This window comes from Dermacentor albipictus, unplaced genomic scaffold, assembly GCF_038994185.2.
Source record: "Dermacentor albipictus isolate Rhodes 1998 colony unplaced genomic scaffold, USDA_Dalb.pri_finalv2 scaffold_17, whole genome shotgun sequence".
Lineage (NCBI taxonomy): Eukaryota > Metazoa > Arthropoda > Arachnida > Ixodida > Ixodidae > Dermacentor > Dermacentor albipictus.
Genome location: NW_027225571.1, coordinates 3288907 through 3313709, shown reverse-complemented (window position 1 = coordinate 3313709; position 24803 = coordinate 3288907). Strand labels below are relative to the sequence as shown.

Genomic DNA, 24803 nt, shown 5'->3' with positions numbered 1-24803 from the left:
TAGTAGACAGCTATACAAAAAGTAAGGATAGTAATTTTATCAGCTGTATAAACTTTTAAACATTCGCTTACTAGCTAAATTAGCAAGCATGGTGTCATGCGCACACAAGCAAACATGAACACATCTCACTCAGTGACTGCGGAAATTCTTTATCAACACGCTGGAGCGAGAAAGTGCAGTAGCAGGAGTGAGGGAGTTGACCTTCATGCGGCCTCTCGCTTCAACGCAAACTAAGTGACAAGAACACAGCGCCGTGCGCCTAGATGCATAGACTCTTCTCTTTGTCGCAGATCGCTTTCAAGATAGGGGCCGCGTGGCTGTGCCGTACGTAGCAGCCGCCGGTGTAGAACGCCTCTCCCGTTTGCACCAGTCCCGCACGCAAGTTTCAGGAACTTTGAATACCTGTGATGCTACGGCCCAATTTCCGTCCGTCTCCGCACACGTGATTGCTTTCCTTTTCATTGCGGCATCGTGATGAACTTGGCATGTGCATGCAGTCAGCACTCCCATGCTGATAAAGCAAACGCAGAAAACGGGAAGGCGGACGGTGCACTAACCTAAGCCAAAGGAAGCATTGCCTAAGCACACATACTGCAGCACATGGAGGAAGCTACGACAGCTAGGCTCAAAGCGTGTACGAGGCAGCTGTTTTGGAATGCCGATGGTGATACTGTAACGCAGATTTAGAGTCGTACTCTTTTCTAACGTGCAAGCAATTTTTGGACCCACTTTATCGGGAAAAAAGTGTGCATTAGACTCAAGTAAATATGGTATTCAATTTTCTGAAATAATGGAGGTCTAATTAACGAAGGTTTACTGTAGTAGCACTGACCGCTGGGCATATTGGTAGGATTGCAAGAAAGACAATGGCATGGGTGAAGAAAGGCCCACAGCACCCATGTCACGAACCTTCTCGCACTGGTAGTCTCTCCTTTTCCATTGCTGTATTTACCCGAATCTAACACGCACCTTTTTTCTGAGAAAATGGGTCTGAAAATTTCCTGCACATACAAAACCAAAACTGTGCTCACACCACTGCAACAGCCTACCATCAGAGCGATCAGACGCAGCATCATTGTAATCACAAAATGACAACGGAGCACGTTTTTGTGAAAGTTGCTGTGGGTTCATTTTGTGCTCCACTGTGGTCTGGAGCGGTGTTCTCAGTCAATCATTTTCGAAGATCACTTCGGGAGATCACTTTCGGAGCCAGGCTAATTTTTCTTTTATAAAACAGGGGCATGGTACATTCAGGTGCCCATTTATTTCCTTACGAAAATTGAATGCACGTTAGATTCGGGGGCGCATTAGAATTGGGTAAATATAGTATCTTCCTTGAACACTAAGAACTTTTTATGTGTTAGCCTAGTTTGGAAAAGCAGAACAGTTTGCTTTGATGTTGCTTTTTGAGGTTAAAACTCAGTGCCTGCAATATCGTCCTTTGTTCTTCCAGCTAAGCCGTCACCATGGTGTTGTAATACCGAAAATCCTCCTCCCAACAGCTTTTGCAATGTGGAATTCGTGAAAGTGGAATTTTTGAAAGCCTAATGATGCAGCCAGAAATCAAGGGCTGCACCTTGCTTTTGTTTGTCAGACCTGTGCATTTGGTCCTCTCATTTCCAAGCTCCATGCCTGCGCTACAAAGAAATTTATTCTTTTAGTGAATTCCATTTTCCAGCTATGAGTTAATGATGCATTTGATGCATGCTTCACTGACCAGATCCAATGATACATTGTCAAAAACTGAAGTTTTCCTAGTTTCGGTCCATTGTGTTGTACAGGCCTGGGCCATGTGCTTGGGCAGTACCACATGCAAGCTCCATGACACATGAGAGGCTGTCTGAGCTTGCTTTGCTCAACATTCACATCTTTAGGTACCATGCCTAGCATAATAAATTTATAGTTGAGCTCTTTCTTTCTTTTTCTTTCTTTGTGTACAGTTTAATCTTAATGATATGATCATGGTTGATCTGAATTTCAGGGTGATATGAATTTTGAAGAAGTCCTGGCCGTAATTCATTAAGCACAATATGTTATGTTTCAGGATGACTTGAATGTTTTCCCAGATTGCAGTAGATGATATGAATATCTGAGCAGGTACGGCCATGGTGCAGAGTTGTGAAGTCAACTTATGCATCTGCCATGATCCTGACAGAGACCTGTGCAATCGAAAAAGACTCACTGCGGCGTGTATTGAAGTCTGGCAACGTAGGTGAAGAAATGAGCACGAGATTCTGCACATTTCATCAGGACATTCTGTAGAGCATTGAGTGGATACTGGTCCAGAAAGTAATCAAGGAGTTTTTCAACTAAAAGTAATCGTCATAAATAAACAAGTATACCTATATTACCTGAACTTTGGTGTTGTGGCTATCATTTATTATAGCTAATGCGAATTTCACATGATACGAAAGTCTAAAGATTACCCAAGGGATTTGCATTATCGAGATTTTACTGTATCTTTACTGGAACAAAGTGTGAGGCATGTAACAGACCGAAAAAGATATAGCACTTGGTGAGTGGAAAACATCTACTTCAGGTAGATATTTCAGGTATACTCAAACGTTCATTAAACCTTTAGGTACCTCACGCACGCACACGCGCGCACACACACACACACACGCAGACACACACACACACACACACACACACAAACACACACACACACACACACACACACACACACACACACACACACACACACACAAAATAACAGTGAGCATGGGAGCATCATTATTTCTGCTGACATGTAATATTGAAAGGAAAACAGCTAAACAATGGGAAGGCCTTGGAAACAGTGTTGGGTGCATGTACAGTTCGAAAGCTAGTTGATGCATCCTAAACTATTGACTCTTAGCAGCATGGCATGGAACAGTAATATCTTATTGACTGAAATCTTTTCTGTCCCTGTATTTAATTTGTTCAATAGGTCTATTTTTAAAGGACTCTCTCAGTCATGCCTGCATTTCTTAAAATCTATTTGGCAGTTCCCAGCAAGAAATGAGTCCTTAGAAAAGGAGGTGAGCTTCATGCAGGACCTTGTGCACAAAGTACGGTCTCTACGTGCCGACTACAACCTCACCAAGACTAAGGTCCACTGTAAGTGCCTGAGCCATTTTTCCTTTCTTGTGCAGCAACCTTAGGTGTTTTTGTCGACTTATCTAAAGCCTTCGATTCTATTGATCATAAACTTTTGGTTCGTAAACTAACTTATTATGGCATCCAAGGCATTGCCCTCAGCTTACTTAAATCTTACTTGAGTCACAGAAAGCAATTTGTGCATGTAAATGGGTTATCATCCAGTGTCCTTCCTGTTCATGTAAGTGTCCCACAAGGAAGCATCTTGGGCCCTCTTTTGTTCGATATTTTCGTCAACGACTTAATTAACATTGATTCTGGCACAATGTACAGTCGCATTCATAAATTTGGAGACCATGCGAGCCCGTGGCCGTGTGCATGCGCGCGCCGTCTGGCGGCTCGGTGCCTTCTGGCGACTCGGTGCCTTCTGTCGAGAATATGGCAGTGCGCATGCACGTCCATCCTATCTAGCTGCGCACCCGCGAGCACGCCGTTCACAGGAATTTGCAGCCGCCGCCGCCAGTAGTGTTGTTCGCGAAGAGCAGTATCTTCTATTCCCTTGGTCTGATCTCGGTGATGTTTTTCAACTACGGAAGCGCCTGCTTTCCCCGCTTCTGTCACGGCTGTCTGGCCGATACCACGATGCAAGATATCTACTCTTTAGGTGCAACCGCGCACATCGATGGCAGCGGATACCTATCAGCGGTACGACGCAACTTCAAGACAGAAGGTGTTTCATTGGTTTTATGTCCCGTTGGTATGGCAATGGTGCTTCGCGGAAAATCCGAAGTGATTGGGTGATGCGCGAAAGTATAATTTTATATATTTATAGGTCACCATGGTGAGGGGAGATGGTGGGGGAGAGGGCATCGCCGGGCTAATGAGCAGATACGGCGACGCGTCGTCGCCTGCAGACGCCATTCTCTGGTTGGTTGTATTATGCAGCGTTCCTTGCCCGCGCAAGCCACCGCCTGCATTTTAACTGAAGTTGCATCGTCCCACCAATAGCTACCGTAAAAACCGGACTATAGGTCGGACCGGAATATAGGTCGATCCCCCAACTAACGAATTCTCAAAATGAAAAAAAAAATTTCAATGGCAAAAGTACCGAAAGACATGGCACCCTTACCGTGAAACAAAGGCGACTCAGGGGGTTGCACAATGGTGACAGTATTTATTTAAATGCTGCTCGCATGTGCACCTGGCCAAGTTTTTAGCGGTATCGCGCAACCATCGACCCGCGTGCTTGTCAGCACCTTATTAACGGCGCTGAGCAGCGAAACAAACGAGATACGCGCATGTGTACACATGCCCTTACTTTCGCTATTTCGCCGCTCCGTGCCGTGATGACAAGGTGCTGACAAACACGCGGGTCGATGGTAGTGCGATACTGTTAAAAATTGGCAGGGTGTACAGTGCACAGAAGGGCACGAAGTGCGCAAGCGCTACTCCGAATCAGAGCAACGCCTTTGATCAGAGTCGGATGACGAGTGCTTCTCGCTGCCCAGTCCATAGGCGCGTGCGATCTCTACCGCTTTCAAACGGATGCATTCGGCAGTCACAGGCAGCGGTCCTACACGCAGCTCTCGGACGGACTCCGCAACCTTGCCTTCCAGTTCTGCAGTCCGCTGCGATCTGGCACGAAATGACGTTTTATTTTGGTTGCTGCAAGTTGTAATACGTTGCTTTTGCCTCCGCCACTACCGAATGCTCTTTTCGGATACTTCAAGTTCGCGCTGTGCCGCCAGGTTGCCGTGGGCTTCCGTGTACTCAATCGCCTTTTTCTTGAAGGCGACGGTGAATTGACGTCGGCTTCCGCTTATTTTGAAACAAAATGAAAATGCAGCCTTTAATTAATATAACTTTGCGACAATAGAAATGCAAAATGCCTGTGTGCTGTGCCACAACGTCGCTAGCCGCCATAGATGCCGCGCTGCTGCTGATGGCGATGGCGGCTGTTTACTTCATCCGCCCGTTGTTGCAGGACTTCCGTAGTTTTTCCGCCAATGTCCGGTATATAAGTCGAGGGTCGACTTTTTGCGATGGTTTTTTGAAAAAAAGTTCGACCTATATTCTGGTTTTTACGGTAGGTATCCGCTGCCGTCACCGGGTCGATGGAAGCGCGCCGTTGCTCAGGTCTCAGCAAGCCGACAAGATTCCCCACCTAATGAGTACATATCTTGCACCGTGGCCAATAGACACCACTCGCGCTTTCTGCGGAGTGGGGCGCTCCCGGCACAAAGTGCTATCGTCGGCAGAATGCCATGTTCGAAGAAGCGCAACTCATTGTCAGGCTTTCACGCTGCTATGCTCAGATATTTCCAATGCGTTATCGCGCCTCCCTATTGGCGGACACAGACGTTGTTTGTGAAGTCTTACACTGTGAAAGTGTATAAGCGCATTTTGCGTATTGACGCTTAGTCTTCTGCAAGCATGCCGCCAGCTGGACAGAGCGCGAAATGAACAAAGATCTCCGATCGCACCCCTGGTGACAACGAACGCAAATTACGATCATCGGCCCGCGTGCCGGTGCGCAGCGAGCGAACACGCAGGCCAGCGACATAGGATGGACGCGCATGCGCACTGCGATACTCTCGACAGCAGGCATTGAGCCGCCAGACAGCGCACGCATGCACACGGCCATGGGCTCGCATGGTCTCCTAATTTATGAACGCGACTGTACATTATGTATGCCGATGGCACCACACTTCTTTCATCCAAATCCCTGGATGACCTGGTCTTACGTGCTAACAGTGTGCTCTCTAATGTACACCAATGATCCCTCGAAAACGGTCTAACAATCAACTCTGCAAAAACCAAAGCCTTGCTCTTTCATCCAAGAAATATGAATGTCGTGCTACCTGGAGATATTGTGCTTAACTCCTGTACTATTGAAGTTGTACAAGCAATAAAATGTCTGGGCGTGCACTTTGATCATGATATGACATGGCGCTCTCATCTAGATTTCCTCACCGGCAAACCGTCACAGGTGTTGGGTGTTGTCCATTCCTTTAGGTACCTGCCGCAATCCGTGAAATTGCTGATTTATAACTCACTTTTTTTCAGTCGCCTAAATTACTGCTGCCTCGTATGAGGGACAACTTCAGTCACAAATATTCACAAGCTGTTTGTTATCCAGAAGAAATTTCTTGTGTCATTTGTAATAAGCCTCGTGATTTTCATTCCGCTCCTCTTTTCAGTGCGCTGAGAACCCTTAAATTGCCTGCCCTATAAACCTGCGCTTGTTGTCAACCTACAGAAGATATGAGAAAAATATTGGTGCCCTCAGCTCTCTTGCTAATCTCACAAAACGAGAAACCCCTTACACAACTTCAGCTTCTGAGACTTGGTGTGTTCCTCAACTTTGTTCTAATTATGGCCAACAAATGTTATGCCACTGGCTGCCCAGTTTACTCAGTGATCTCACCAGATGCAATATCGATGTGCTCACTTGTTCCGAAAAAAATCTGCATGAAGTGTTTCTGCAATCTTGAATGTGTACTGTTGTACTTAGTGAATTTTGCCGTTGGTGTTCTTGCTCTTTTTTATTTTTTCTCCTCTTTTTTTCCTTTACACGTTTACCACCTGCCCTGCTGCTGCCATTGTAAACGTAACCTGGGGCCAGTCAAGCTGCTTTCTCTGCAGCTTTTTTCTCGTTGTTTTTCCGCCACAACCATGTACTTCTTGCTTGTGGAAACAAATAAATAAATTTAAAAAATGCCTTTATCTCTGGTTGAAAGGACTATGCATACATTACGTACTTAAATTTATTCCCATCTGGCCACACATTAAAAAAATTTTCTTTACCTTTACTGCTTTATTATTAAGTGTGTACATGTGTGGGCAGTGTCCAAAATAATTACTAGATTAGGATTGTTGATTGGCATCATGCAAACATATTTGTATTGCTAAATAACTTACAAGTAAACATTGTGCACATTATGACTAGGATAATTACAGTGGCCAACCAGTTTTCGGTGTGTTTGATTATCTAGGCAGCCTCATAATGCTAGAGGGTGGCTCACTGGAGGAATACGGTGGGCACCATAAAATTTTTTTCAGCTAGTCACTGGTGCATTCCGTAAATAAAATGGGGTTGCAATCATAAATGCACTAATTCCAGCATGAAATAATTTAGACTGTCAAAAGTTTGACAATTGAACCATGCTGACAAAGGGCTGTGTAGGTATGAGCAGATATAGTGTGCAGCGCACACACTGAGATAGAAAAAGAAGAGTAGAATTTGTGACTGTGCTTTCTGCCTCGAAACCCACTGCTTATTTGTGCCATTCTGTGCACATGGGAGCACATGCTTGTAGAATTTTTTTAACTGTTTGCTGAACTTGGTAGGCAATCGGCTGAGCCTTTCGCCCGTTGTTCTTGCCTCTGGCTTAGTGTACGTGCAGTGCAGTTGTCCCAGCAACCGGGAGACAGTGCGTTCACTGGCAGTGGTGATTGCTGCGCTCACCTCATCATCGGAAGTGGAGCTCCTCTCAGAGGGCACTATCATGCCAGTTGGGTGTGCTGTGACCACGATCTCTGACACCTGTCAGGCGTACCTCATGCTGAAGGTAAGGCACACCATGTGTGAGTGTAGCACCTAAAATGTATTCATAGGGAGCATCAATTCGCCAATGCTTTTCTGACAGTTGTCATGGTCTTTATCATTTGGAAAAAGTGTGTGGTCTTTTAGGTTGCTGTCATTGCACAGGTAGTTCGGAGCGAGGCATGTATGCTGTTGAAATGTTTTGCCACATCCTCATTATTCATCAATGGATGCGTTTAAATGCTCTATAGTCATGTGTGACAGCTGTGACCTTGGCATGCTCAGTGCAGATTATATTTATAGAACATGCACTTTCGGCAGCCTGTACTTTAATTTGCCCCCATTTTAATGTTTGATCATCCAAATCAAAAGTTAACTGACACACATTGTGGTGAGCAGTTAGTTGTACAGTAGACTTCATTAATTCAACTCCAGTTAATTCTTTTTTTCAGTTAATTCGACTCCGAAAGAAGGTCCCGGTTGGCACTCATGCATTTCTATGGGCTCACACTTTCACTATTTTAACCCTGAAATTGGCCTTGACCAGATAATTCGAACTTGACCATCACCATGTACTTGCCTAACCCCTATGATGACTCTAATAGCGGCCCCTTTACTGGTAGTGTCCGTCTCTGCAGCGCTTCGGGGACAGTGAATGCGGTGAACACATGTCATCTCTAATCGAAAATGCCTATTTTTGGCTTGCCCTAGGAAGATTTTCAAGCAGTAACGGATTAAGGTATTTACCCAATTCTCACATGCACCTTTCTTCCCCCCACCCCCCCCCCACCCTCCCAGGAAATTAAGCTGGAAACCGCATGTGAGGCGTTCGTATGTTTTGCCATATAACACCACTGTATTGCGGCGAAGCTCACATTGAGAGTTCAGCCGCCACTGTGCAACACATATGAGACCCTTGCCTGTTTTCTTACTAAAAAATCGGGTGAGCGTTAGATTTCTACTTTGTGCGGGAGCTTTTTAATGTTACCTCTACATTAGTTTTCGTCTTAGGACACAGAAAGCAGGCATGCATTAGATTTAGAAGTGTTTTAGAATCGGGCTAATACTTACTGCCAAATAAATCGGCAGTGAGTTTTGACATTTTTTCTCGATCTTGTTTAATTTGATCCGCAGGATAAGTCCGGTTAAACAACAAGCCTATCTCATGCTTTCAATTTCCACAAAGTTTTTCTTGAGGACAGAAGTTTACACAGGAAGCTTGCTGCAAAGCTCTCACCGGACATTTCATCGTTCTTTTGACAAATGATGCTTGTCAGTGGCACCAGTCTCTACAGCAGTCCCAGTGGATATGAGGAGGTCTAAGGGCTGCGTATTGAAAAACATTGCCCTAAACATGATTTGCACATTTCAGTTGCTTTATCGGGGATCAAGAAGGCGGCAAGTTGGGCCAGTTGGTTAGGATTCATTGTAAGGTTCATAACAGCGCAACGTAAGACACGGTCAAAAGGAAGCACCGTGTCATCGTTGTTACCTTCCTTTTGTCCATATCTTGTGTTGTGCTGTTACGAACCTTACAATGAAAACTTTATAGAGGTCCTGAAACTTTTTTATTAAATGTGCAGTTTCTTAGCTCTGTTGCAGTCTCTTACCCCTGATCATTGAAGGCATGTTGCATCGTAGTCAGCGTCAAAAGTTGATAAACCATGTAATCTGAGAAAACATTACCAAGCAGTTCATGACCGTAACCAGTAAATCTGTACCAGTAAACCAGTAAATCTGTACAACACTGTGTTGTTTACGTATACCTACTAGCAGAGACTGTTAATGCAAAAGCCAGGCTCCATGTCCAGTCTGCTGAAATACTAAGCATATTCTCAGATCCTGTGGTCTGTAGACTTTTGATGTTGAATGTACATGGAGTAGGGCTGGTGCCAGACTTGCACGTAAAGAATGATGTATAATTAATTACGTTACATTTTCTTTAGTTTTGGAATTGAACAATTACTTTTTTTACTCAGTAGCACTTTTTGGGGTCGAGCAATTCTTTCAGTAACAAATTACAGTTGAACCTTGCAATAACGAAATCGGTGGGGAACGTGAAAAAAATTTGCTTTGGAGAGAATTTCATTGTGAAATGAGACAGCACAGATAGCTAATACATTGCAGAATGAAAATTTACTGTAGAAATTTCGTTGCTGTAGAAATTTACTGTAGGAATACTGTAGAGCTTTCTCGAGGATATAGAACCACATTGCCGACAGTACAAAGTGCGTCGCATGTGTCGATCAGCAGAGGCAGCACTGCCGTGGGGCAGGATTCTCGGTCAATTGCTTTCGGAGATACGATCACTTGTGTATAACTCGGCACCAAACGCAGAGCAACAGCGCTCCACGCATGCAGCAGCATTTCTCCAGTACATGCCCATAGGTGCCGACACATCTGGTGCAGAGCGCAAAAGTGATCGTTTCTTGTATACCGGAAGGAAAGTCTTTCTTCTTTTCTTCTTTCTTTCTTTATTCAATGCTGCAAACCTTGTACAGGTCCAAGCAGGGTGGGTTAAATGGCAACAAAACAATAATAACAAAGGTAAAAACATCAAAGTGTGGCAAAAGGCAATAAAGAATCATTCCAATTGGCTACAGTGCAAGGAAAAAATGAAAACTTGAATAAATCTGTTCGCACAAAATACGGCGTCAGGGAATTAGGATGATGGTGGCATGTATGCCTCGACGTTGAAAGCGACAGATATGGAGAAGGGATAATAGCTAGATCTTGATTCCAAACCAAGAAAAGAAATTGCAAACGTAAATTTTTTCTTCGTTGTTCAAGACATTGGATACCGTTCATCTGCATTAATTCAGCGGGTGAGTCATACGAGGAAAATTTAGAGTAAATAAACCTTACAGCTTTTCTCTGTACCTTTTCTAGGTGGGTAATATTGTGTTTATTAAACGGGTCCCAGACAATGCATGCATATTCAAGTTTCGGTCTAATTAGTGAATTGTAAACAAGTAATTTTACGCTAGGGGGAGAATTTCTAAGCTTATGTCTTAAAAAGTATAGTTTACGGAATGCAGAAGAGCAGATGTTATCTATATGTAAATTCCATGATAAAGTATTAGTAAGTGTGGCACCCAAATACTTATATTTAGTCTCTTCTAGCAAAGGTGACATACCTAGCCTGTAGTTAAAAGAAAGCGGAGCTTTTTTGTGAGAGAAGCGAAGAAAGACGGTCTTATCAGTGTTAAGTTTCATGTCCCACATTTCACACTACAGTATTCAAAAATCTTAGCAAAAGAGGAGTTAAAATGAATTTGGTCGTTAATTGAAGTTTTTTCTTGAAAAAGCACACAATCATCCGCAAACAACCTGATTTGAACATACGGATCAAGTTCAGTAGTAATGTCATTAATATATAATAAAAACAATAATGGCCCCATCACACTTCCTTGGGGCACGCCAGAGCCGACCGGAAGGCAACCTGATTGTTGCTCATTAACTGCTACAAATTGGTAACGATTGGTTAAATAGTTTGATATCCATATGATTAAAATTTCCGGGAGGCCAATGCGTTTGAGTCTTAATATTAGTTTGTCATGGAGAATTCTATCGAAAGCTTTACTGAAGTCAAGAAATGTTACATCAATTTGACCATTCTTACCGATACATGAAGCAAGTGAATGTATTACTGTCACTAGTTATGTAATTGTTGAGTATCCTTTTCTAAACCCGTGCTGGAAATTAGAGAGGACTGTGTGCGCATCTAAAAATTCATTAATCTGGTTGGCAATAATATGTTCGATTAGTTTACAACATGATGATGTAAGTGATATTGGACGGTAATTTTGTAGTAATCTGCGGTCACCAGTCTTGTGTATTGGCACAACTCTGGCTATCTTCTAGTCGCTCGGTAATTGTCCATGAAATAATGAAATACAAAATAGAATAACTAGAAACTTTGCAACAGATTCAGCATATCTCTTCAGAAACACGTTAGGAAGGTTGTCAGGACCACATGAGTTTTTAAATTTAGTAACATAGAAACTACGCCTAGGTATGAAATACACCCGCCGTGGTTGCTCAGTGGCTATGGTGTTAGGCTGCTGAGCATGAGGTCGCGGGATCGAATCCCGGCCACGGCAGCCGCATTTCGATGGGGGCGAAATGCGAAAACACCCGTGTACTTAGATTTAGGTGCACGTTAAAGAACCCCAGGAGGTCAAAAGTTCCGGAGTCCTCCACTACGGCGTGCCTCATAATCAGAAAGTTGTTTTGGCACGCAAAACCCCATAATTTAATTTTTTAGGTATGAAATAAAATTTACATCACAGGGGTGAAACACTGCATCATTGGATGGACAAGCACCGGAATTTGAAAACACACTGTGAAAGTAGTCATTTAAGTGGTGCGCAATATCCCCGTGATCGGTAACCACAGAACCATCAACCAAAATTTGCGACACCGGTTTCTTTTTTTCACTTATATAATTCCAAAACTTTCTTGGTTCCTCTACAATGAAATTTGGCAGCACTGTATTAAAATAATGTTCTTTCGAAGAGTGTACTGTGCGTGCAAGACCTTCTTTTAATTCCTTTAAATGACCTAAAGGCAAGCGCTGTTTCTTTAACCTTTTTATCTTTCGCTTTAAGTGGATTATTTCACGCGTAATCCACGGCATTTGTCTACGAACAAATTTACGTTTGCTCGGCACAAGCTTATCTATACAGTAGTGGCACATATCTTTAAAACAGCGCCAAAGTGGGTTCAAATCAGTATCATTAAAATCGATAAGGCATGTTTCCAAATGTTCTACAGTGGATGCACCATCTGTACGTTAGTAGTCTTCGAAAGAAAGTTTCACAGTGTTATTAGATTGAGTACAAGCGACAATGAGTAAGTGAACACTCACAAGCAGGTGGTCAGAGATGCCTTCCACAACTTCAACAGTGTAATCAGGTAATCCTCTAGGCAAAATACCAAATCCAGTACAGATTTGCTAGTTCCTTGCACACGTGTCGGTTCCTGAACTATTTGAATTAGGTCATGTGTTAACATCATGTTAAGTACACTGTTTAAATTATTGCTGTTTTGAGGATGGGATTCAAAACGCTCCCAATTAACGCCTGCTAAGTTTAGGTCACCAATAAGTAGCAGTTTGCTTCTTTGGAACCGAGACATGTGCTCTTCCAGTTTGAACAGATAATCAGCTGATGCATCAGGAGGTCTGTAAATGGCAAACAGAATGAAGCTATGGCCCCAGCATGAGATTTTTATGCACAAACATTCAAGGCCGGGAATTTCTTCCAAGAGAACAGCCTGTATGTGGTCATTAATTAGAACTGCAACGCCACCTCCTTGAAAGGCCGATCCCTACGAAAAACTTGGTAACAATTAGGGAAGACATCCTCGTCGGCTATTTCAGTCCGCAGCCACATCTCGGCTGACGGCAATGTGGTGGTCATGTTCTAGTAAAGAAACCTCAAGTGGTTCTGTTTTGTTTACTACACTACGAGCATTTAGGGTGATTATGCACAAGTGCTTGTCACATTCTTTGAAAAGGCGTCAAGGTTCAAGCTGCTGAGAGCGTTGATTGTTTATCTTGATGCGCATGTTTTTTTGTCTCATCCCCCCCCCCAAAAAAAGAACAAATCTTTATTGACCCTAAGTTTATCATGAAGTAGGCGTACTTTTTTTACCCTGCAGTTTCTCATCTTTTGCGCTTTCCCACAGAAGCTTCCGTTTCTTTAGCGTTGCTTGTGAGTACTCATTTTGTACAGACATGCCTGAATTTTCGAGCTTGCTGCAGTTTTAACATATAAGTTTCTTTTCGTTAAAATCTTGCAAATAGATGATGACCCGTCGTTAGCTGCCTTGTCGGCCGAGCCTGTGAATGAAGCCAATTGATTTGCATTGTACTTGCATTTTATCCTTCATTATGTCGGTGAGAACTTTTTCCTTGAGGGCTGCTTCTGTTTCATCGTCGCAATCAGAAACGCCATGAATAATTACGTTTGACCACCTATTTCTGTCTTCGAGATCAGTTAGTTTCTTTGACTGGAAGCCAATAACGTTTTCTATAGACTTTAGAGTAGTTTGAACCTGATCCCCTTCCGTCGCAGAAGATTCAGATAACCTTTTGTCAAGTTGAGTGTACGTCTGTTGAAGGTTATTTATCAATGTTTCTATGTTAGATAGTTGGACTTTCATTTCTGAAATATTGTTATGGATAACAGTTTGACCCTCAGGCAACTCTTCAAACAATTCCTTCTGCGTGGGACCTGGGTTTGATTCAATGTCCCCACAGCGAAGCAACTTGCACACAAGAAGACATTCATAGGCAAGGTCTAAACACTTCCGTGGGCACGGCAGGACAATAATGCCACAACAACCAGTCCATAAAGAACTACTGTAAGGACTAACCTGCAGAACGCAGAACAGGGTCCTAGTTAGCGTCATTGCCAGTCAGCATCCGCCGTGCCCACAGAAGATGAACTGGTGAGGTGCTTCTTCTATAGTCGTGTTCTCAGGTGACGTCACACCGCGACTACGAGGTGGTGTCGCTAGTGGAGCCATGTCTCCAGGAAATAACCATGCTGTCATCTGGCGAACAGTGTTATCCGGACGAAGTTGATAGACGTCGACAATATCGCTTCTATCCCAGCACGTGTAGCCGCTCGTTGCCGTAGATGCGCCGATCTGGAAAATGCCCTGCAGAATGCAGAACAGGGTCCCGGTTAGCGTCCTTGCCAGTCGACGTCCGCTGTGTCCACCCGATTGCTCGATTGCTCGAGTGCTTGATTGAGATTACGGCCCCTTAGTGCAAATTTACGCCTGGCACCGAATCTGCACGCAATGCCTGTGATATAGCATTAAAACCAGCGTTCTCGAAGCAAGGAATGCATATTCCCGGACAATCGCTCAATCACGGCCTAATGCGTGGCACTCCATGCTGCAACTGCCATAATGCTCCACAACATGTTGGCCAATGAATCGAACCAGTATTATGGCTCGATAGTGATGGCCACTTTGGACATTGATTCCAGGGAATCACCTACGGACGATTACTTGAGCTTTCCATTCACCCTACCGAGGGCACCTTCTCTGAGCCCCAGCAACAATGAAGTGTTGTGCTTCATAAAGGACTCACACGCAAGCATTGTGTCATATAGTAACCACAATCTTGTGGGCGTGGTGTTCAACACCGTCCTCCCCTCCAGTGTGCAATTTTGAGCGAGTTTTCAGTGTATGTTTTCACAGGAAAATGGGAGAAAATGACCAGTGAAAATTTTGAAATGCAGTAGTTAGTGAACATAAACAACATGTGAGGTGGCTGCAGAGCACACATTGAAAGAGCCAGGCCAGCTCATTCTATTTACTGCATTGGTGCTATGTTAGTGAAAGTTGGGAGGAAAGTAACATTGAGGTAATAAATTACTTTTTAGTAACTGCTCAGTTACTTTCGTGGGGCAGTAATTGGTCATCTAATGAATTGAATTTTTGAATTAATAAAAATTAGTTGTAAGTGGTTACATTTTTCCTGTAATGTGTACAAGTCTGGCTGGTGCACACATATAGTGCTCATGATGTTTGGCTTATGCTTAACGAAACTGCGTTTTTTTCTCCTACCTTTTCAGCAATGTGCGTGTAAGCAGGGGTTTCCATGCAAGTGAAAACTGGCCCATAGTGGCTTTCATTTTCAGAAATGTGACAGGAACCATCTTGATACAATGGATGTGATGAAAGATTGCAAAGAACAGGAGACCAGAAAAGGGCAAAAAGGATTATATCTAGAAAGGATTATATCTCGGAGCCAATTTAATAGCATCACGTGCCACTTAGCGGCTACACAGGACAACAGGCAAGGGACAGCACATTTAGGAGAAGCACCTTGGCAGTGGTAGAGGCAGTAGAATACCCTGTAGGGGCTTGCATGTGGTTGTTCTTCGAAGGTGCTATCACACATTCCATATAAACCAGTGCTTACCATTCATGTTGTTGGAGCAGCTACTGACATCATGACAAGACAAGTGGCTCACCTAGTGAAGTATTGTGCAGCCACCAAAACACATCATCATCATCATCATCATCATCATCATGAGATTGGTTACGCCCACTGCAGGGCAAAGGCCTCTCCCATACTTCTCCAACTACCCCGGTCATGTACTAATTGTGGCCATCTTGTCCCTGCAAACTTCTTAATCTCATCCGCCCACCTAACTTTCTGCCGTCCCCTGCTACGCTTCCCTTCCCTTGGCATCCAGTCTTAATGACCATTGGTTATCTTCCCTCCTTATTACATGTCCTGCCCATGCCCATTTCTTTTTCTTGAATTCAACTATGATGTCATTAACTTGCATTTGTTCCCTCATCCAATCTGCTCATTTCTTATCCCTTAACATTACACCTATCATTCTTCTTGCCATAGCTCCTTGCGTCGTCCTCAGTTTAAGTAGAACCCTTTTCGTAAGCCTCCAGGTTTCTGCCCCGTACGTGAGTACTGGTAAGACAAAGCTGTTATACACTTTTCTCTTGAGGGATAATGGCAACCTGCTGTTCATGATGCACCCCAGCCCATTCTTATTCTTCTGATTATTTCAGTCTCATGATCCGGATACGCAGCATTGAAGAGATTATATCTCCCTGCCTGACGCCTTTCTTTATTGAGATTTGTTGCTTTTTTTTTTGGAGGACTACGGTGGCTGTGGAGCCGCTATAGATATCTTTCAGTATATTTACATATGGCTTGTGTACACTCTGATTCCGTAATGCCTCCATGACTGCTGAGGTTTCGACTGAATCAAACGCTTTCTCGTAATCAATGAAAGCTATATATGTAAGGGTTGGTTATATTCCGCACATTTCTCTATCACCTGATTGATAGTGTGAATATGGTTTATTGTTGAGTAGCCTTTACGGAATCCTGCCTGGTCCTTTGGTTGACAGAAGTCTAATGTGTTCCTGATTTTATTTGCGATTACCTTAGTAAATACTTTGTAGACAACGGACAGTAAGCTGATCAGTCTATAATTTTTCAAGTCTTCGGCATCCCCTTTCTTATGGATTAGGATTATGTTACCGTTCTTCCAAGATTCCGGTACGCTTGAAGTCATGAGGCATTGCGTATAGAGGGTGGCCAGTTTTTCTAAAACAATCTGCCCATCATCCTTCAACAAATCTGCTGTTACCTGATCCTCCTCAGCTGCCTTCCCCCTTTGCATAGCTCCCAAGGCTTTCTTTACGTCTTCCAGCGTTACTTGTAGGATTTCAAATTCCTCTAGACTATTCTCTCTTCCATTATCGTCGTGGGTGCCACTGGTACTGTACAAATCTCTATAGAACTCCTCAGCCACTTGAACTATCTCATCTATATTAGTAATGATATTGCCGGCTTTGTCTCTTAACACATGCATCTGAGTCTTGCCTATTCCTAGTTTCTTCTTCACTGCTTTTAGGCTTCCTCCATTCCTGAGAGCATGTTCAATTCTATCCATATTATACTTCCTTATGTGAGCTGTCTTGCGCTTGTTGATTAACTTGGTAAGTTCTGCCAGTTCTATTCTAGTTGTAGGGTTAGAGACTTTCATACATTGGCGCTTCTTGATCAGATCTTTCGTCTCCTGCGATAGCTTACTGGCATCCTGTCTAACAAAGTTGCCACCGACTTCTATTGCACACTCCTTAATGATGCCCATAAGATATGATGATGATGCCCAACTTACCCGATAATCTTTAAAGCAGAACTGGAATTTGGGCTAATCGGTAGATTCGTTATGATGTCTCAGTGTGCTGAGCAGAACATAAGAGATACGGGACGGAGAGCTGTGTGTCCTCTTCCTTTTGTGTTCTACTTGGAGTATAAGACATCACAATTATTCTTAAACCATGCTGTATCAAAGAACAGCACCAGAGACAGATACAAATGAACAAAGGTTTACCATGTACATTTATTGCTTTACCCTGGTAATTGGAATAATGAAATTCGAGAAATATTTTTCCTCATTACTAATTGAGTTTTTTAAATAGTTGAACATTGCAAAGTCGGCAGCAACACAATCAGTGTTGCCAACATTTCTTTTAGCTAAACTTAGACAAAGAAGTTGCTATGTATTCGCGAAATATTTCTGTAATGTTGTTCAAATATCTGCTAAAGCTGTTGAGGGAAATTTAAATAATGTGAGCATTTTGTAACACTATAATGTAGACAAACATAGTGCAACACATCTGCCAAAACTTTTCGTGTTGGGTGTCCGTGAAGTTGAGGAATGAATGGTGAAGCTGTCAGCTGGCTGTAAAGGGCTTTCACTTTACTACTAACACTTTTACAAAACAACAGATGATGACAGCTGGAATTATACACTTGCCTTCAGATTGTAAGGTTACATATTCAGCACAGTCAAAAGAATGCTGGTAACCTAAACTTCCTAGCATGCAAATGCAATTGGTACACAGCATGCCTGTAACTTTTCTAGAACTAAGTTTTGCAACATGTCTTTGGTCATGTCGTTCGTATGGCAATGACAGTTACTTGACCTTTATAGAAAGTACATGTCAAATACAAAGTTACCCCCTCTTCATCCACCTGATTGTTTGGTGAATTAATGATTTGTCTGGAAGCCATGAGAAACGGAAGCAGTGCATTCAAATTTGCATGAATCAACCCAGCTGCTTCGATATACGCCTTTCTACAGTCTATACATCTTATTCAGCTACTGCATTATAAATCCTACAATAAAATTTATTGTAATAAGTTTTGGTAATTTAATTTACTGTTACACTTGCCGACGTCCACCAATTGAACGCATTTAATGAAACTGCAGTGTACGCAGCATTAAGAGCCATTACCATGTATTTCTTTAGGAATAAAAACAAAAAACATGCACTTTCTAAGCACAATGTGAAGCCTGTTTCCCTCGGCAAAACTAACCGCAGTGCATAGCCTCCGTGATAAGAAACTATTGTTGCTTTATCATCATGGAGCTGATGTGCCATACAGCCGATTTTAGCCTCCTAGTTGTAAATTTTAGAATAAAGTGCATTCTAGAGAGCCATTTTCGAACCAACATTTTTGACATTGAAGTCGCTAAAATATCACCAGTTGTCCAGTCATGCTGCCGAGAAATGTTGCTGGTCGCTAAATAGAAAATTGTCTCTAAACTGACAAAAAGTCATAAAAGTGACCTAATAAATATGACGGAAATGATAAAAAATAGAGCAGTCCAGTTCATATCACGTAACTACGGTATAGACTCACGCATTACACAAGTTAAACTTGACCTTCCGTTGCCGCCATTAGATATCCGCCGCAACATCGCTCTGCTGTGCTTATTCTACAAATATATTTACACTAATGAACGAACCCGGTTACAACTGCAAATACCCCACTCTTTTTCATGCAGATTACATAATCAGTTTAGTTTCATGTGCATATACGGTAAAACAAATGCATTTAATTCATCTGCACTACCTCGTGCCATTCGTCTCTGGAACGGCCTCCCTGATAACATAGCCTCCATACCTAATCCTGACATGTTCCGCTAAGTTACTCACGCTTTTCCCACTTAATGCCGTTCACAAGTGCCCAATCTAGTGTATATGATCGTGCATTTTTGCAATGTTGTATATTATTTTCATAAACAGTATTCCTTTTGCTCTGTTAACAGTAACAAGTGTTCGTGTGCCTTCAGATATTGCTTTGTATTCCCTGTGCCTTCAATATTGTGTAACACAGTAATCTTTTTATTCCACTGTTCTTGTTAGAAATTCATACTTTTTATACCTTTACTGTTTAATATGCCCCCCTTACTTTATGCCCTGCCATAGGGCCTGTAAGGTTCTTTTGAATAAATAAATAAAAAAATCTAGCACAAGGTTGCTAAAATGGCAACACTGCGTGCAGTGTCTGAAGGCACTTGCAGATTTTTATGGCACACAACTGTGAAAATTGAACAGTGACATTAGGGAAGCGCTTTTCGAAAAACATGAGGAGGAGGTTTTAAAATTTTGAAGTGGCTCTAGACAGGTTTCAATGCTTGCAGTCACAGCTCTCTGCAGCTCACACAGCTGGAACCCATAATGTTGATGAAAAAAGTTGACCGAATCTGTTTGCACCTTTTTTAGGTGATACACTATTGTGGTCACCTATTCTGTATAAGCATTTGTGGAAATTGAGAAGATGCAAAGCTGATTGTGGAAACTCATCACAATCTGAAGTGAATAGGTCATCTCTTCAGGCTTGCTTAAGTGCTCACGTAGGCTTGCGTCTGTCTGATCAGTGTCATTTAAAGCCTTGTTGTATGAGGGTGCACATATTACACATTTGCTGCTGCAATAAGTCTTCTCTGGAACACTTGAAGGAAACAAAAAGCTGTAATGGTGGGCCATCGGTACTCTAAATTTTTGTTCTCATATGCCATGTATGTGAACTTGGCATGTATATGCAGGGTGTTGTGGACCCTGCAAAAGAAATGGAGCGCCTGTTACAAAAGCAGGAGAAGCTTGAGACCCAGCTATCCAAGTTGAAGACCGCAATATCTGCTTCAGATTACACTACAAAGGTGCCAGCCGAAGTGCAGGTCATAAACTTTGACAAGGTGAGTCTTGGTGGCAGTAGCATGTTTGCATTGCTCTCTCCCTCTTTACCCGGTTCATATGTGATTATGAGAAGTGTGCAAATACCTGATTACAGTAGAACCCCGCTGATACTTTCCTCGTCCGTGCATTTTCCAGAGTATAATGGTGCTAAAGCCAAGTCCCTGCAGAAGGTTCATAGTCACCTATGTGTTAGAATCCCCTTTGATATGTTGTTCCGAAAATGTTCCCGCATAATACATTGAGACTTTGGCTTATAAAAATATCGAGTGTACCATCTATGACGTAACAAATGTTAAGAAAAACGTCAATTGCACTAACACCCTAGCTGCGCACTTCTGACCACCACTAATGTGTGCTTCTGACACGACACGGTCTTAGCGAAAACTTGTGAACTTTCAGACACCTTACAGCGTGCCTTTCAATATTCAAACTCCGCCTGCATGACCGTATGCCAATTTGACCACCTGAACTAGTGAAGATAGCAATATTTTCTTTTGAATGCATCGCCGGCATGGTCACTGGCCATGTTGCCAGCTCCTCCTCGAAACCGAAACTAGCAAAGCCTAGTTGATCCAGTAGCTCTAGACCATGCCTAAACTAAAACTGCAGACAAGCCGAGCCAAGCCGCCAAGTGCTGAAAAGCTTCATCGGTTGCATTTGCCATTTGTTGAGTTAGTTCCGTGTGTCCATTGTTTTTCATTTGCATGATCAATAGCGACCTGTTCCATGGCGACTTCTTCAAGCAATTTCAAGTGGCGCCAAGTCCACTCTTGATGCCTGCACCAATGAGGGCGGTGATTAAGCTAACGAAGCGCCGGACAATGACTGTTACGAACATGGAGGAAGAAAAAAATACGAGGGTATGTCACGTGACAATCCTGGAGCCTAGTCATTAAAAATATAAAGGAGAAGTCAGCCCTGGTCACGTTATAGGCAAATGGTAGCTTCTAGTCGCCTACCTTTAAACACGAATTGTTAATGTATAGCCTCAGATATTTGGCAGTGCACCTGACTTGCCACAGGTGTTGCAACACTACGGAGGTCATGCCCACCTAATACAGTCGCTCTTCTTAAGTCTAATGGGCCAAGAAACTGAGCATGGACCTCAAGAACAACACCCACTTGTAACTAATACTTTACTGTCAAAGCAGCATGGCTCAAATTGAAAGCAAATACAAGTATCTGTTGGGAGCAATAAGATGAAACAGTGCAGAATGACGACTTGATGGATCCAAAGTGGATGCTGTCGTCTCGTAAGACAATACGTAAAAGTTACCACGTACCAAGCAGTCTCTTGAATACTCTAGCAACCTTGTGGGCCTATTGGTTCCCAAGAGCCACTGCACACATGGAGGCCCCGGAGAGAAAGGCGGCGTCAGAGGAGGTTGGCTTGCTGAGGCTGCCTGAGTGAAGTCATGCTCCTTCCTAGCTTTTTTTCCTTCTTCCATGGTTGCAAAGAAACCAGCAATCATTTGGCTATCGCAGCTCAATTGGCTTTGGTTTTGTTGCTAGGGGAAGAAGATTCAGTGCATGTATTCACTATACTTTTGTCTATCTGTAGCAACAGCATGACAATGGTTGCAGGCAAGTGTAAGTGCACGCAGCAACGCGTTTACAGACTTGGGCTGTTTTCTTAATGCTCACCTTCGAAGGTACTGCTATCAGTTTCATAGCACTAGATGCATTGACGAGTGACAGTGATCCTGGCACCGTGATAAGACAGCATGCTTGGTACTGTGCCAAGGATGCTGGCACTCGTAGACGCCGATGTGTCAGGCACTAGTCACATGAAATTTTCCAAAAGTGAAGGCATTTCTGAAAGTGGTCATCCAATAATACGACTCGGCTTTTCTGTAGACACCGATACTTCGGACTCCCAATTATTTGAACTTTTAAGTGGTCCCTAACAAGTCCAAATTGTGTGTCAGTGACTTTAAATCTTTCAGAGGCGGAGCCGCGCATAGTGTCATCATTTTAATGTTTAACAGATAGTTCTCGTGATTTGAACAGCATGTTCATGTAATACGCTTCTGGAGGAGGAGGAAATAACTTTATTGGGTCCTGAGGAACCCCTCCCCACCCACTCTTGGTTTAGTGGTTGGCAGAGGTCGCGGGCTGCACCCACGTTGAGACTGAAGCCCGTGAGCCTCCGCCCTTTCGTGAGCCCTCTGGACGGCCCGGAGCTGGGTCTGGTGGTCGTCGCTTCGCAGGGCGTCCACCCTGTCTTCGTCTTTGCTGAACACTGTGCCGCTTAACGCGGAGCATTGCGAGATACGCTTCTGGACAGACAGACAGACAGACAATGAACTTTATTTGATCCTGAGGAGCTTCAGCGGAGGCCCCTATCGGGGACCCGCGGAAGCCGCTGGCCGCGTCCAAGTCGGGGCAGGAACGCCATGATGTTCCGCCCTTTCTCGGGCCCTCTGGATTGCCTCTAGTTGTGTCTGGAGCGATGGGCTCCGGAGTGCCTCTTCCCAGTCGGCTTCGCTGGAGAGAGGGCCGTTAGGTAACGCGGGGCATTGCCAGAGCATGTGCGCTAAGGAACATATTACATTTTTTTTTCTTGTGGTCTCATAGAAAATGTATTAGAGGAGTTCTGCTTATACATTAGACACTTGTGATGACAAATTCATCAGAAGGAGAAGTGGACTTCGTTTATAAGCAGTGTTTACTTAGAAAGTGATGAACCACTAAAAGAGCTGCAGTAACATAGTACATGCACTCCAACAGCACGGGAGGTCATAAAATGTGTACGTATTAGGGGGGGGGGAGCCACTCTCTATAGCGCCAACTTGATAGTGGCAAAGAAATATTGACAGCCTTGAGCAGCTGCCTAGTTTCTCATTCGTCATTGCGTGATACAGTCAAGGAGCTCCCTCCATGTGCCAGAGTGGCCTTCACAGCACTCATTGCCACTCTATGTTGAGACAATGAAAGGCAAAGTTCCACCTTGTATGCTGCATCGAGCAGTCATCAGTGGATTTTGCACTTTGGTAATGTGGCCAGAAATGCACACAGTGCAGTTGGTACCGTAAAAAACTTTGGATAAAGAAATATTTTGAATAAAATTATTTTGTTTTGGATCACAACACATGCAAACCGTAAGTCAGAGTGAAAACATTCTTTTTTTTCCCCCATTAGTTGTTTTGTATTTTGCATGCAAAGACAGTATTGAGCCAAAACACTGTCAAATATGGGGTTCACTAAAGTTTACTTTTCTGAGAGTATGGAACTAATGAAAGCACATTGCACATTACAATTTACTTTTATGGGCCCATCTCTGAGCCCCTTCAGTATCTAAACGTGTTGTTGCTTGAGCTGCCTATTTACCTGCCATGGTGGTTCAATGGCTATGGCATTCTACTGCTGAGCACAAGGTTGCAGGTTTGGTTCCTGGCCATGGCAGCCACATTCAAATGGAAGATGGATGTAAAAACGTTTGCCTACAGAGCATTGGGTGCACGTTAACACATTCGAACTTCATTCAGCGATTCCATTCCTGCACCAATTGCGCCAGGATTATTATCAGGATGGCTGTGCCATCCTGATAAAATGACCAAAATTGTGCTGAACTGTGCCAAAACGAGTTTCAGAATTTGATGGTATCTACTACCAGCAACTGCACCGCCACCATGACAAAATCTGCACAGCCTCACCAACTCTGTGCCGTGCATTTTTGTTAATCCTCCTCTTACCTTCCAAAATCCTTGTTTCTTTGTAGCTGCGGGATGCTAGACAACAGGATCACAAATTTTTTAAAGGTAAAGGAAGTCAAAATTCTCCTCCTGTCTCGGAGTAATGTACAGTCTGTTCTTGCTCTCAGGTGACTGGTGCAACATGGTTTTTCTGCATGGTATGGTACGCTTACTCATGATGATGATAATGCTTTTGGTCATTGCCTTTGTAAAGGGTGACTGACGGTATTACCCGGCTTTTGTTCAGTGTTGCCGACAGCTCCATAGCCAAAGAACCATGAATGAAGGAAAAAAACGTGGACAGAACGTCACCTGACAATCCTGAAGCCTAGTGATAAAGACTAGAGGATATAAAGCAGAAATGGGCACTCTTTAACATGATAAAAAAGAAGCAGCTTTCAGTTGCCTCACTTTGGTTGCATATGAAACAAGTATGTTTTGATTAAACAGTCTCTTAAGTAGTCTGGCAAGCATGGGGGCATAATCATTCCCCAGAACCATTCCAGAGCCACCATGCAGATAAGCCCCCGAAGAGAGGGAGGGGCGGTGTCAGAGAATTGGCTTGCTGAGGCTAGCTGAGTGACATGACGCTCCCTCCACGGTGGAGATTGAATGTGGCCAAGGCTGAGACAAATGCCAATCTTGCTGAGAGCAGGACTAGGCTTGGAGACATCAAGCAAAAGCTGCAGCAACTTTAGAACTTGGTGGTGAAAGTTCTGCATGTCAACAAGTATGCCTTATGTGATGGCTAAGTGATATTAAATGTAATATTTTATTAAAGTCAAAATTCTGATAGTTTCGGGGCAGGAACTCTGCATGTTGACAACCACATTTTAGGTACTTTGAAAGTGTTATTCCTTAAATATAATGTTGAGTCAGTGTCCTTTGCCTGTGTATTTGTGTTGAGAAAATACCCGAGGAAGTTAATACAT

General features: G+C 43.3%; 1 protein-coding gene across 1 annotated transcript in view; it reads left to right on the top strand.

The window, feature by feature from the left end:
* Positions 1–24803, top strand: part of ValRS (Valyl-tRNA synthetase) — a 182660-nt gene that overhangs the window by 148586 nt on the left and 9271 nt on the right. The window contains exons 23-25 of the mRNA XM_070529138.1: positions 2988–3099; positions 7474–7649; positions 20026–20175. Of these exons, the coding sequence (XP_070385239.1) occupies positions 2988–3099; positions 7474–7649; positions 20026–20175 (438 nt within the window). The remainder of the gene's footprint in view (positions 1–2987; positions 3100–7473; positions 7650–20025; positions 20176–24803) is intronic.